Here is a 15,041-nt window from a genome sequence, read left to right on the forward strand (position 1 = left end):
CTGCACTCTTGAGTTATGAGCCAGGCCGTTACCCCCATGTCCCACCACACATTGGTGAAGCTGCTGGTCCCAAGACTGGATGAAGTGGGGATAGCCAAAAGCATGGTTAACCCCTAACCTCATAAGCCAGTGATTACAAAAACAGGGCTTGGCTGGTAAACCTGCAGGGAGAGAAACAGAAGAGACTCATTTCTGCTCTATGTGCCAGCACCAGCACAGGAAGAACAATGATACTGATGCTGTGAACCTCCCGCCCAGACCTAGCATTCAAAGCAAAGTCTAGACTCCAGCACAAACAGCTGTTCCTCCACCTCACCCAAGTCTCTGCACCATCCTAACAGGGGCTTTAATCAGTTCTGCCCACATAGCCCCCTGACCACTACTCTACCACCTAAACCAGCTTACTGGATTCTTCCCCTCAAACGTGTGGGGCTGAGAGTCACCAAGTGAAGCAATGCTGAGACCACAAGGTCAGAGTATGGAAACATCCCTCTCCAGTACTCAACCTACCCCCCACCCTCCAGCCACATCATGTCTTACCCTAAATTAGCAGTTCCTCAGGGAAAGGTCCTTGTTGTTCCATTTGTTGTCAAGTGTCCAGCAAAAGTTTTGGAAGCCATATGAAACAAGTCCCTGGACAAGGTGGGCAGCAGAAATCCAGCCACACTAAAGTACCAATGCCCCCTCAGGTACCCTGGCCCCATGAGGAAGACTGTTTCCAATCTCTGAGTTTGAGACCGAGATGCAGATGGTCACATCAGGTCATTCTGCCACAAACCCACTCACAGGGGAAGCAGCAAAGCCCTCCCCAGCTGGAAGGCAAATCAGCCTCTTGAACATTTGGCTGGAAAGGAAAATGCATTTATTTTAACCCCCTGACTAAAATCCTATTTCCAAATAACCTCTGCTGACCCCAGATATAGACATGAATAGAAGCAGCAGCTCACAGTAGCGCAGGCATGGGAATGGGTTATTTTATTCTTTGCTTTGGTCTATACAAAAAAAAAAAAAAACTTACAGAAATAATAAAATCCTCCATTCCTGAACCACATGCCAAGAAATGTCTGTCCCTTTCCAGTCGAAGCATTAAACCATCAGCTCTAGAGTCACTTTTAGAAAAATGCATGGGGGAGGGAGGGAGTGGGGGAGGGAGATGAAGGGAAAGGAGGGGGCACACCACTCACCAGGAAGAAAGGAAGGAGGTTAAGATGTGCAATAGCTGATCAGTACAAGGACACAGTTCCTAACAGCTGGAGTCAGCTCCTCTATTGTAAGGACAGTTACATTGAATTTCTGCTCACTGATGTCTGATTGGAAAAAGATGAAGCAGTAGACACGCCCCAATGGATAGAACAAAGAATCCAGGGGTACAGAATATGGCACCATTTGTTTTCAGCAAACTCAGCAGATGAGCTATGGTTAATGTAAAGTTTGTAGAAAACAAAAGGCTTGGGTTCTTCTTCCAAAAATGTGAAGGTTTCTTTTTAAAAACACTTAACACAGAAAAAAAAAAAGTAGGAAGTTGGGGAGGGGGAGGGAAGAAAAAGAAAAGCACAATCTTAAAATGAATCAGACGGCAAGAGCCATTTGCACCATATTAAAAATAATAATAAAAAAAAAACAAGAGAAATATATATTTATAGAAAAGACTATTATGCCAATGAGAGTTGGATAACAATGCAAGGTTTTGGATGTTTTAAAGCTTCAGAAACAGTATCTCGGATTGGCTGGATGCTGGCAGTAGGGTGTTTGAAGCAGTCCCAGGAGGGAAGGGCCTTTTCCACAGCCCCACAGCGGAAAAAAATCTGAAAAATAAAACCTCTTGTGGGAATGGAAAAGTTTGTCATCTCAGGCACTTCTGTCTCTCCCAAGTCCTTCTTGTGTATGCTCAGCTCTGGGACCACCCTCTTCTGTACAGAGAAAACACCTGCAGTGGAACAGGAGGGGAAGAAAGCACAGAGTCAGAGCAGGGGATTCAGAGGGAGCCTGGGGGCAGGGGGGTGGGAAGTGGTCACAGGCAGTTGGCAACATATCTCCAGACTGGGGAAGAGTTTTTTCAAGAAGCAGGGAAATCCCAGGCACTTGGTTCATTCATTGTCCTTCACCCATTCCTCTTCTCTAGTGATACTGGAAAGAAAAATCCTGTCCCATGCCTGGGTGCCGATTGAGAACAGCCCAGTGACCTGCTCCATACCTTGTTACTACATTCTAGCATATGCTATGGGAAGTAGTTTCGGGTGGATTTACCAGCCTGGCAGCAGCCTGGACACCAGCTCCCATGTCACTGCTTCCTCATTATGAATGAGGAGGAAATAAAAAACAGCTCCCCACAGACTGGAAGAGTGGATACCTTCACAGGGCAGAAAGCATTCAGTTAAAGGTGCCTGGCTCTTGCAGTTAGATGGAGCTGGGTCATCAGGGTACTGTGGTGGTCTCAAGAACTGTCTTCTGCTCTTGGGTGCAAATCATTGAGCTACAGAATCCCAGCACCCTGCTCTTCGAATAAATCTGAAGCTGTAACGGAGGCTCCAGACTCTACCAGGTGCTTCCTTCATTGTCTGGGGGTCCATTGAGTTCTAGCAGCCCCTGCCAGGCCACCTTTTGACCTGACCTCTTGCCTGGCAACAGCATGTGTTGGGGGGGACCCCAGGCCTGTGAACTGTCACCATGAACTTTAAAACACCATGTGCTTTAATGGCTGCATCACCAAAGGACAAAACCCCAGGTGGGCCAACAGGCAGATACTGCCCATAAGGAAAGAAAGTGCTGACCGGGGAAATGTACACCATACAAGAGCTAACACCTCCCATGTCATGTACTACACAACACAGGAGTTGGCCACTCTTCAGGCCTTCGTCGTCTGTCTCCATAAGGGAGCAGAGGGGCTTCTGGCTTTCCTTGTGCTCTGCAAATCAGCTCTGCTACACACATAGGCAGTGTCACCCTTGCTGCCCAGTAAGGCATGTGTGTGCACTCCCACTTCCCCAAGCAAAGCCACAGTGCCCCTACCTTGTTCAGTGCCTGAGAAGCCAGTTAGGCAAGCATGTGGTCAGCAAAGGGTGCTCGGACCCCATCGCTGTAGGCATCCATGGGGGGGTAGTCTCCATCCATCTCCATGTGCATGTCAATGGTGTCCAGGGGAATGTCATTTGAATACACGGGGCGATACCCAGGCTCCAGATCTACATTGGGAAGGGGAAGAGCACCTATCAACTTGTAGCCAGACAGCACTACCACTCCTCCCACAGCAAACAGCGCATACTATGCAGCCTTCTAGTTCCCAGGGCCCATTTGAACTGCCAGACTGAATAAGACTGGGGGACATCTAGTTATCTGGCAATACCCAGCACTCAGTGTTACAAAACGTACCTAATAGCATCAGTCTGTCCTATGGGACCCTGTCTGAGGTTGACTCTACCCTGGAAGCAGGAGCAATATAAACCCTCATAAGTGATCATAAAATCACTGGGTTGTAAGGGATCAAGGGCCATCTACTCCAACCCCCTACATGAAGGCAGGACACAGTACTGATTCACCCTAGATGCACGGTTATCCAGCATCAGCATTTTGAAAGCCTCTAAGGAAGGAGATTCCATGACCTCCCTGGACAGCTCATTAGTATCGCCCCACTGCTCTTACAGATCTAATCTCAATCTGCTTTGTTGCAATTTAAACCCACTGCCCTGCATCTTGCCCACTGCGGCAAGGGAGGACAGCTGCTCTTACTCTTCTCTATGGAAACCTTTTTGGAGAAAAGGAGATGTCTCCTTGCTTGAGCTGGGAGAACAGCAAAGGTTCCAAAGCAGCTTCACGTGTGGGCAGCAGTGCGAGTGCACTCTCCTGCAGGTCTGGAAAGAGCTCTGAGGGTTGAGCTAACCATGCTCCAAATGTAAGCAGATGGTAGGAGCAGACGTGAACACGGCTGGGGCTCAGGAAGGGGAGAGTCGAGCCAGCCTACAGAAAGGCACTCAGTGAGTCACCTGGTGCCTGAGATTATTTTTAGCGCAGCCTGCTTCTTCTGCCTGTCCCCAAATGGCCCCAGATGCTAAAGGCTGGTGGACTAGACATGTACGCATGTGCACACACACACAAGTTACTGAAGAACTTCAGCCCTAGCATCCCAAACCTGAAGGGATGTCATGCTGGGGGTCTGGGTGGCAGAGGGCTAATGTTCCCTCACCGCGCCCCACCCCCACCAGTGGAATGGCCCCAAATGACCCTCAAATCAAATGCGTCATTGGAAAACCAAGGAGACCAGGAGATACAGGGCCTAACTGCAATGATCTGGGCATCTGCATTGTACTTACCATCTGCGTAGGGCTCATTGATTTGAATCATGCTCTGGGCCTAGGGAGAAGGAATACAACAGGGTCTGAGGGAGTATGCACATGTATACAAAAGCTGCCCAGACAGTGCCTGAAACGCGCTTAAGCCAAGGATTGGCTATGCCTGCAGCCAACGCCAGAGGACAGGGTACTGGAGGGCAGCCAAGGCTCCCATCAGGCCACATCACTAATTTAGAGAACAGAGTTCTGCAGCCTCTTGGCCAGGCCAAAGCCAAGAGGTGGCTTATGGGGGAACCCCAGGTTGGACAAAGGAGGGGGGGAGGGTCAGCCAATGCAGGATGCCTGCAGTCACAGGAACCCCAAATTCTCCTCCCCCACCCCATTAAGCTCCCTTCACCCACTGTTCCAAGTGTGAGGACCACACATCGCCCTGAGATCTCAAGGTTGAAGCAGGAGCATGTTGGATACATTCTTAAGCTGACTTTTTATGTCCCAGGCCTGATCTCCAATACAAGTATTAAAACCTCTTTTATTAGATGGTCTTGCATCTAGAAACAGAAAACAACCCCCACCCTTTCTCGTCTCCCCCCAGAATGCACCACGTGGTCATGAAAGCAGAGGCTAACAGAGTGTTGCTCCTGTTTTGTCCAAACCCAACTTCTCCTTCAGACACATTTTGGCAAGAAGCCTCTTTATCAGCTGTGGGGGTGAGGTGGGGATCTGTTCTCTCAAAGCCCTTGATGAGTAGAAGATCTGCAGAGGTATTTAAGCGGATGACAGAAACATGACTTACTGACTCAGCTCCCCTGCATAAGCCCCCTTCATGGTGGAGGCAGGAGTTTTCTGAAGGACCTTAGCCCCTCAACAGGGCAGGGCTCAGCTCCAGATAGGAGCCCTTGTGTCACCACTTGGGGCCATGAGCTGGCCCAGAGGGGCCCTGGACTACTCTGGAAGGAGGAGGGAGCTCCCAGGGACAGTGTGTGCCACCCCATCCGACCCACAGATTGCCCGGAGCCAGCAGCCAGTCCCTGAAGTTGCTGGGCACTTACTGCTTCCCAGGCAGCAGGGTCATGCTTGAAGAGTGAGTTGGTGAGCTCGACAGAGACACGCTTCCTGTAGTCAGGGTTCTTGTCCTCGGAGATGCGGAACAGCACAGCTGCCGCGTAGGTGGCTGGAGGTGGAGGAAGAAGAGAGAGAAGGGAGAACATTGAAAAGAGGAAGCCTCTGAATGCCAGAAAATGGTACAGGGAGACTCGCTCCCCTCTCTGCAGATGGCCAAATCATTTCCACTCCAACAAGCTGCGCTGCATTTAATTACCTTGCACATTACTGTGGGACTGTCACAACCAATCTGCCCAAACACTCCCGAAAGCCCCGAAGACAAAGCAGCCCTGGTGTGCCGGCACCATGTCTCCAAGACATGGCTACAGGCTGCCATTCTTTTGTAAGAGCCCCACTGTGTCAGAAGTGGAGCCCAGCTAAAAGCAGGGCTTCAGGGAAATGATGGGGTGATGAAGGGACCCTGCATACTGGGGACACCCCTAACCAGCCAGCTGGCTTGGGGTACCATCAAGGCAACCCTATGCCTCCAGCGAGGGTATAATACTACAGCACTTGCTGTGGCCTGGCAGGAGGACACAGCTGACCCTCAGGCAGGGACCTGACAGGCTGCAGGGGAGGAGGGGAAACAAGGAGAAGACAGAACCAAACATAAGGCAACCTCAGGCAGCTCTGCTCCCACCCACCTGCAAGCGGGCAGACCCAACCAGCTAGGCTCACCTGTGCCTTCATTCCTAGAGTGCAGAAGCTCCATCAGAGGAGCTGAGGCTCCTTCGGCATCAATGGCATCAGCTGCTTCCTTATCCTGGGCCAGTTCACACAGCACTCCAGCTGCAACACGCTGAATGTTCTCCACCGGGGAATAAAGGAGCTGTTGCGAGACATCAGGAGCAATGTGTAGCAACAGGAGCATCACACAAGAGCAACGGACTCTTAACTCCTGACCCCCCCACACCACTTGCACCAGCAGCTGAGCAGATGCCCTTCTCTGACTTGCACTGTCCCATGCCCAGTAGTGCTGGAGCTGGCTGGCAAATCATCTACATGCTAAGCAAATGCATGTGGACCCCACAAGACACACATGCCATCAAGGAGCAGAGTGCTCTCCATGACTATGTCCTGGTCCTGCAGGAAGTTCCTCTTACTCCCACATCCCCATGCTGCCCTCCTGGTGGCCGGTTCCAGCCCCTGACCTGTACGAAGAGAGGAATCGTGTTGAGCCGGAAGATTTCCATGCGATTCATGGGGTCCCGGGCCAGGATATGCAGGGCTCCTGTGCAGCCCTCCACTATCTCTTCCATCTTGACTCCATCCTGCAAAGGGGCAAGTGCTCAGTATCAAGAGATTCCACCCCCGCCCCTCCGAGGACTTGGGGCAAATTGGGGCGGGGGTGCGCGCTAATAACTCTCATCCCTGCAGCAGTGCTAATGAGAGGAGTTTCTTCTTCCAGGGACTTCCCAGCAATGGGGATGGGCCATGCCACACGGCTGACACATGGAGAGTAGCTCTCACATGGAGTAGCTCTAGAGGCCAAGCACAAACTTTACCCACAACTGCAGGGGAGGTCGCCTCATTGACTCATGGCAGGTATTTGTTTTTTGATGTTTCTCCCTTGCCAAACTGCACTGTTGGCTGTTTTAGAGCAGATATGGTAGGCTGAGTCGCTATCAAGGCCTGCAAAGGCAGGACATGAAGGGAAAAGCAATCCCTCTAGGAACAAAGTACACCTAGGGCAGCCACAGCAGTAGGGACACCAAGTAGATGGATATCTAGCTGGCACCTAGGAGTCCAGGACAGGCTGGCCAGCTTCACCCAGGAGGGGTCATTAAACAAGCTACAATGCAGGGCTAGCTGAGCTATGCCCCTAAGGAATGACACAAAGACCCTCCACCCAGCATTTAAGCTTCCCCCTCCCCTGCCAACCCCCAAGCCTCTCCAATGCTGTACTCACTGTGTATGGCTGCTGCGTGCCAGCAGCCACATGGCGCTGGGCATCTTGGTGAGCCTTCACTAGCAGCTGGACCAGGCGAGGGATCACAGCAGCCTCCTGCAGCGGGGCATGGTTCGCTGGGCACAGGGCCAGGTTGCGGATCAGCCCTATAGTAGCCTGCCAGGGAGGAGAAGGTAGGGGCCGTTGGATGGGAGGCAGGTGGATGCAGCAGCTGCATGCTATCTGGCCTCATCTGTTCATGAGAGGAGTCTTGCACAGGCCAGGGGGTCAGACGGTTCATTTATCCTTCTGTCCACTTTGCAGGGGCCCTGGTGTTAGTGCCAGCCTCACGTGCACCTGGCAGGAGTTCAGAGCCAGTAGCCACCCCAACACACAGCTCATCAGGGGGAGCAACTACCTATCAGAATCCAGCTACATCCTTCCTAAGCAAAATACATTGCTAGTCCAGGCCTCTGCCCCTGCTAACACAGCAGGTGGCAACTTTTAAAGTCTTTTGTCAGCCTGCTGAATTGCCATGCAGGGATCCACCCCCTCCCTAGCTGACAGGAATGGGCAGGACAAATATTGATTCAATGAGAATCAAGGGCAGGAACCACTTCCTCCCATTACCTGCACAGCACAGGCAAGGAAACAGCAAGGGAGCCAGGCTGCCTTGTGCTCCAGGGATTGCCTCCAAACACAGCTGAGGCAGCGTGGCAACAACAGAAGCTCATGTGCATTAAGCCAGTGCCCACCCTCCCATGTCAAGGTTCAAGAGGCATCATATCAAGCCCCACTAGCATCCAATGGCTTTGCACCCAGCCCCAACATCCCCAGAGCCTCTCCTGCCATGCTACCTTGACCAGTGGCCACTGGTTAGGCTGGTTGAGCAGCTTGACGATTGCTGGGATGCCATAGTTGAGGCGCACAGAGTTCTGGGCCATCTCGGCTTCAGGGTGCCGGCTGGTGAGGTGCCGGAGGGCGCAGACGGCTGGCTCGGTGATATCCTCCTTGTCGCCTGCTCTCAGGATGGTGTGGATCAGGGCCTCCACCCCATTGGACTGTGTGACCAGTGTCTTGTTCTTACTGTTGTTGCAGGTCAAGTTGGAGAGGGTGCCAGTGGCACAGGTCAGCACGTTCACATCATCAGAGCTCAGCTGGTTAACCAGGATCTTGAGGACTCCATCTAGACCCTCCTACAGGACCAGAGGTGAAGGGACAGGAGGGGTGAGTAGTCGGGATCTGTTCCCTTCCCCCTCCCACACGTTGACTGACCCAAGCTGTCATGGACACAACTGCCCTCTCCCAAAGCTGCAATTTGCCTCTCAAAATAGCCTCCACTCCCTCCCTGAGGCTCTGACAGCTTCCCAAGGTCACATCTGAGCAGCTTGTCCATTGGCACAGCCGAGCTGCCCTGTCTCCGAGGATTAGAGCTCCTTTCCTGCCCGGAAAGCCACTTCCCGCCCACAGCAAGTCTTGTGCCAGCCAGCACCACCCCTACCCTTCCATCTGTGCCTGCCTCACAGTCCACTAGGACTCAGCTCCCCTGGGACCTGCCCTTGCAACTCCCATATGGATCAGCACCAGTGCTTTGGGTGGGCAAATCCTGTAATGAGCTCCACGTGTTATGCAGTTGCTATACAGAAACTGGCAAGATGCACTCCAAGTAGGCTCCAGGATCCACATTTGCCAGGGAGCTTTGGGCAGAGGGGTTGCCAGTCTAGCGTGCTACAAGAACGTTGCTGATTTCACCTGAAGCCAAAGAAGGTGGTTTCAGGGAGGCAGCAGTGCTGGCATTACAGCATTTGCTAAGCCACGCCAGTGTCGGGTCAGAGACAGATAAGGACTCTTCCATAGTCAAGTGCTTCCTAATGCCAACATATAGCTAGAGCACAGCAGGGGGAGGGACCATGAGGCCCCTCCTACAAGCATATGCCGACATCCACAATCTAACACCCTGATCATTTACAGAAGGATGCCATCTCCACCAGGCTAAGGGTTTATCATTGCAGAGGTGGCTGTGATACAGCAGTAGGGCCAACCTCTTTGGCAGATTTGCCAAAAACTTAGCCCTGTACTCGCCTCAGATGTCACGCTGATCCTCTTCCCCTGCCCAATCTGCTCCTCTGCTTTCTGCCCTACCTGATCTGCTGCATACCACACACAAAGACTGCCTGTGCCATGTGTAAAACACGCGTTTCAGGCTGGCCACCCTCTACTACAGCACACACAGACCCTCCTCCTAAAGTGGGAGAGGCCTGTTATGGCACAAGAGAATGCAACATCCAGACCCCAGATCCAAGTCCCCCTGCTATGAGCCAGGCAGAAAAATCCCTTATCCCATCCTTGCACACTTGTCAGAAATGGGCGTTGCCTGGATGTGGCCCAGGATCCTCCTCCAAGCACAGCTGCTTCAGTAAAGAGAATGTGGAGCAACGTGCAGCAACCAGTAGCTCATGAAAGCCTCACACTGCTCTGGCTAACACCATTCATTGCCAGCCCAGGCAGCTTACCCAGGAAAATAGCAGTCAGTACATGCAGCCCTTGTTCAGGGAACAGCACCCCCAGGGCCCCAGAGAAAGATCAAAGCCTGGGCTGGTGGGAATGTCTCCCCTGATGGCTGGTCCCAGAGGAGGATGGAACCACCACCCTGCTCTCACACTGCACCACTTCCCCTCAACCCCTGCCTAACTTGGGAGCAGGACATGGTAGCTAGTGTCTGTATCCAGCCACACTGCATAGAAATCTGCCCATCTCAGCCCTCGGAGTCACAATGACAGCGTGCCATTCAGCTGCTGACCTTTCCCTGAGAACTAAGCTCCCTCTGGAGCCCAGGACATTGCCACTCAGGTCTACAGCAGGACAGACTGCAGCAAGCCCAGGAACACGCACAATCTGACAGTCTGCAGCTGGCCCCTTCCCCATGCCAGAGGCTAATTATTGTTCTCAGGTCCCAAGCAGGGTTTCTAATTGCACTGGGAGCCTTGCTCACTGCTGTGTTTTTCAGAACAAGAATCCCATGCCTCTGGGCTCATATAACCATGAATATTTCTTTGGAGTGCTGTTTGGACAGCATGAGTGACAGACGCTCCAGACATGCGTAGCTCTACAAAGGAGTTTAGTATCTCCGCCAGGTTCCTCCTGCTGGAAACGTGAACAATACAATCCCCAGCTGTTCTGAGTGGGCTGAAAAGCCAGCACACTCTCTGGATGATCTCAGGGTCATTGCAAACCAAGGGGATCAAGGGATTTAATATTAACCAGAAGGTGCATGGAGCTTGAGGGGGGGAAGGAATTGTAAGAGGAAGTGTCCTGGGCCCAGTCAGAGAACGGGAAGGAGTTAAATCTGGAAATCTGGAGATAAAGCAGCATTCCACTACTTTCTGCTCAGCAGAGCCAGCCTACCAAATGGTTTCATTCGTTCATCTCGCCGGGGACCAAGTTAGATGCTTTCCAACACGATCCCAAATAGTTTCCGTGCTGCATCAGACACTAATCCATGTGGAGATGTGGCTGAGCACCACATGGGGAACAGATCAGGGAGCGCTGGGAAGGGTGGGGGAGGAAGAGTGTGGTGGCAAGTCCTGAAGCAGAACTCCTAGTGCCAGTGCCAGTGCCAGTGCCCGCAGCTGGGGGAACACTCAGAAGCATCTCGCAGGGAGTTGTGGACACTGGCGTTTCCATCCCTGGTCCTGGCTAAAGATCCTCCCAGTGCAGACTCCCACTCTGCTTCCATGGAAACCACTGCATCAGCATCATGAACAATAATTCCCTTGCTGGGGGGGGCGGGGGAGCGGGGGGCGGTCAGAACAGTCTGGCACAAGCTCCAGTGAGTCACCAGCACCAGCTCTGGAACAAGAGGCCCTTCCCTAGGGTGCTGACAGGGCTGCTTCTGCTGCTGCCACAGCTCTGAACCCAGTGGCCCAGGGTGTGATGGGGCAAATGCACTAGCCATACAAGGAGGCAACACTGTTAAATCTGCCACAAGGGGGAGGCCTTGCCCCCACGTCCATGGTACAGATGTCAGACAAACTCTCTATCTAGAGGGTGAGACTGCCATCCCTATGGCAATGACCCACCAGAATTTGCCCTGGAGGGCAACATCTCCACTGCCTCCTAGCAATCATCCCATTGACACCACAGCTGAGACAGGGAGCTGGCCCAAGGGATGAGGAGCTGGGCTAGGACACCACCCACCCCTGACCATAGATCTCTGTCCTTGTCTGCACAACACAACAGTGCCAGGCCAGGACACCCAAGCAAGAAGCAACCTGGCCACATTAGCATGGCACCCTGCTTGGGATAACTATACCTAGCTTTTCTGCATGGCTATTAGTCTGGGCTAGCTGCCATGTTAATGGACTATCTTGATTTCAGTGAATGACCTAGCTCGAGCATCTTTGCCCAGCACTTCACTGGGCCATAAAGATCCATGCCCAACAGTCCAAAATCTGGTGCCTCCAAGGAGCAATATGTACGCTCCATTTCTGTTCAGGAACGCTTTTCTGCAAGGGTGTTGGGGATTTTCTAACTGTCCTAGTCCTACAGTCTCACCTGCTTGGTGGCCACATCAGAGAGGTTCCTCAAGGTCCAGAGGCAGTTCTGCACAAGTCTCGGGCTGGAGCTAGTCAGATGTTTCCCCAAAGCCTGCATACCACCTGCCAGAGAGGAACAAAAACATATGCCCCATCCATAAATATCCCAAACAGCCCCAGCTTCCCCCCACACAGCCCCAGACGCACAGTACTAGTGGTGTCTTCATGATGTGTCATACAGGTTAGATGCTTTCATACAGTGCTGTGCCATATTAAAGAGTGACACCAGAGCGAATAATGGGCAAAAAATATGATGAAGAGGGACAACTTTCATAGCAGGCCAACAGGGACCTGCTCACACACATTCTGCCCCTTCACCCTGTGCCAGAAATTAGCATCTGTCCAGGTCACCCAAATAAAAGACCTGCAGCTGGGCACAAGAGGAGGTTTGGCCAAGAAGCCAAGAAGTACAAGTGCCTGAACTCCGGGCAAGGTTGGAGTGGCACCTGCAGGGCTTGAATTAGCCAATTCTCCACCTGGATTGTCTGCTGCCAGAAGCGAGTTCCCCAACAAGTCAAGTACAGACCTACACCACGCCCACCAGAAAGAGGCATTGGTGTGTGCCCAGGGAAGCCATTCCCTCTGGCCTCTGGGAATGGTCTCAGCACCACCCCCCACACTCAAAGCTCTGACTTCAAGTTAGGACAGGAGACCACAGGAGTGGAGAGCCATACAATGTGGCCAAGGAAACACCAAAACAATATATTATACTGGAGCGGATGGAGGTGTAGGCTTCAGGCCAGTGGGAGTCATGGTGATTGAAAAAGGATGTCATTAGTGAAAACCCTAGAGCTCTCCCCTCCCCATCAGAACTGTCTGACCAAGACAGAAGGTCAAACAGGGCTGGAGATACCACTGATGGAGGACAGATAGGACAAAAGGCAAGTGCTCATCTTGGCACTCCTTAGGGAGACACGAGGTGTTCATCACAGTGGAAGAGGATTGCGGAGCCAGTATCCTTAACAAGAGTAAGTGTTGAGATGATACAATTAAGACTATCATCTTGCAGTGTCTCAGAGGAAGGGCCCATTATGAGTAACAGACAGCACAGCTGGAAGCAAAGTGAAGTGTCAAATAGAAAATTAAATCTATTTCCCATCTCACCAACGATGCATGCATTTGTTATCAGCCCTTGGAGGACACAGCACCAGCTGATTTCCATTATAGAAGAATTCAGAGGCTTCTTGATTAAGCCTTAGCCAACACCAGCTTCTTCCCTGTTCCCCAGTCAAACCCAATGGGGCTCAACTCCTCACTTGGCACTGTGCCCTCTGCCTTGGAGAAGAGACACCCAGCAGGGCCTGGAAAGGACCATGCCTCATTTAGCTTCAGCTTCCCAGTCAGAACCAGACACTTCTACCTCACAAACCACCTCCTCCAGTGCAGGAGCCTCACTCACCAGCCTCAACAATGGCAGGCTTGTTGCTGGGACACACCGACAGCACCTTGAGCACCCGGCTCGTGGTCCAGAGCAGCTTCTCATAGGTGTAGCTGCGCATGATCTGCACCAAGGCTTGGGGGCCCCCGTTGGCCAAAATAATCAGCTGCAAGATGAAGAGCAGTGTTACGCATCTACCACAGCAGCAAATATACAGCATCACTAGGGCCTCATTACCAAGCACCAGCCCCACACAACCTGCTCCAACCCCTGAGGCATCTGCTCTGCTTTCCTGACTCAAGTCATTCAGATCTTTCCATGAGGAATGCCATGTCCTCTGAGAGTAGGAGACCCACTTGTTCCCACTGCAGAAGTCCTGGACAGTTCAAAACCCTTTTTCCTCCCACTCTTCCAGTGTAAGTGAGGCATAAAATCCAGATGCAGGTCCCCTACATGCACCTAAAATCAGACTCTAAAGCATCTGGGATTAGCTACAACCACAGAGCATGGACCAATGACCTTAGCATGTCCTCCTACCCATACTACCCTTCACTCTAAGACCCTACAACAGTCTTGTTAGACCAGGGAAGAAGGGGGCATCAGTAGCATCCTGCAGCCTTGCTTATGAGTTTTAAGTGCAACAATTCGGATTTTTGTAACAAACACTTTTCCCTGCATGGGCAGCAGAGAAAGGAGCTGCTGGAGCTGAAATTCTACTGCCCCAAATAGCACAGAAATATGACGGCTATGCTGGGAGTGCATTTATATAATTATGGTGTAGGAGGAAGGAGAAGATGGTTTTGCTTTGAGAATAAAAATATCTGTCCAGCCTGAAATGGCAGTGCAGAGAAATCCAGCAGAAAAGCTGGACTTTGCATTTGGAAGGGGGTGGACTGGGCATTTTGCACTTGTTATGAGCAACCAACAACTCGCCTGTTTGAGCCAACTGCTACAACAATAACATTGCAGATGGTCAGGTACAATTTTTAAGTTACTGAGCCCTGCAAGAGCAAGGGAAAGTGCAGCACAGCCAAGCTGTGTATGAAATGTTCATGTGTGTTCTTAGCTTGGGGCATGCCCAGCTTCTAGCTCATGGGCAAACTGACCAAAAATGCCCATTGTCTAGTGACAGCAGTCTTCACCCAGAGTGGCTTCCTCATCCCATGCCTGGATCCCAGCTACCACAAGGTAAGTACTACCAGTAAGCTGAAGGAAGACCTAAGGCAACCAGCCACCTCACCTTGCTCTCTTGGTTCCCATAGGCTAGGAGCTGAAGGCAATCAGTGGTGATAGCAAGGAATTTAGGGTTGTTCTTGTTCAGCAGAGGAACCATCTTCTGGAGTCCATCAGCCAGACGCACAGCCATCTTGGCACCCTCTTGGTACAGCAGCAGGTTGTGCAGGGTGGTGATCGCATAGAACAGAACTGACTCAACTGGAGAGCTATGGACAAGAGAGCACAGGGAGGTGGAGTCAGAGACAGGGGGGACCAAAGGGGAACAGAAGTGGAGACTTTCCTGCTGATTACGGTGAGTACAGTCCATATGAACTGCAGGTAATGGCATATAAAAAGACCAAGGAAGAGAGCAGTTTAGACTTAAGGCCAACACTGCTGCAAGAACAACAGATATGCACTGGCCCCAAATAAATTCAGGCAGGGTGGATTTAAGAGAGAGGATGGTAAGTGCATAAGAAGAATGACGCAAAATGACGCATTCAAGATCAGGACATGGGCTGTGATGAGTCAGGCAAACCTTTCCAGTCCAATGTTCCTAGTATTGAGTGTTGCATGAG

The 15,041-nt window shown here is 51.8% G+C and overlaps 1 protein-coding gene across 2 annotated transcripts in view; it reads right to left on the reverse strand.

The window, feature by feature from the left end:
• Nucleotides 1–956: 956 nt before the first annotated feature.
• JUP (junction plakoglobin) overlaps nucleotides 957–15,041 on the reverse strand; it is a 50,286-nt gene continuing 36,201 nt past the window's right edge. For both annotated transcript variants that reach the window (XM_019550393.1, XM_019550394.1), the window contains exons 5-15: nucleotides 14,489–14,690; nucleotides 13,270–13,414; nucleotides 11,830–11,933; nucleotides 8,133–8,471; nucleotides 7,297–7,452; nucleotides 6,539–6,658; nucleotides 6,066–6,216; nucleotides 5,336–5,457; nucleotides 4,308–4,347; nucleotides 3,010–3,182; nucleotides 957–1,927 (exon numbers count right to left, since the gene is read on the reverse strand). In XM_019550393.1, coding sequence (XP_019405938.1) covers nucleotides 3,034–3,182; nucleotides 4,308–4,347; nucleotides 5,336–5,457; nucleotides 6,066–6,216; nucleotides 6,539–6,658; nucleotides 7,297–7,452; nucleotides 8,133–8,471; nucleotides 11,830–11,933; nucleotides 13,270–13,414; nucleotides 14,489–14,690 — 1,528 coding nt within the window. In that variant the 3' untranslated portion in view covers nucleotides 957–1,927; nucleotides 3,010–3,033. The remainder of the gene's footprint in view (nucleotides 1,928–3,009; nucleotides 3,183–4,307; nucleotides 4,348–5,335; nucleotides 5,458–6,065; nucleotides 6,217–6,538; nucleotides 6,659–7,296; nucleotides 7,453–8,132; nucleotides 8,472–11,829; nucleotides 11,934–13,269; nucleotides 13,415–14,488; nucleotides 14,691–15,041) is intronic.

This window comes from Crocodylus porosus, unplaced genomic scaffold, assembly GCF_001723895.1.
Source record: "Crocodylus porosus isolate Cpor-Errol unplaced genomic scaffold, CroPor_comp1, whole genome shotgun sequence".
NCBI classification, from domain to species: domain Eukaryota; kingdom Metazoa; phylum Chordata; order Crocodylia; family Crocodylidae; genus Crocodylus; species Crocodylus porosus.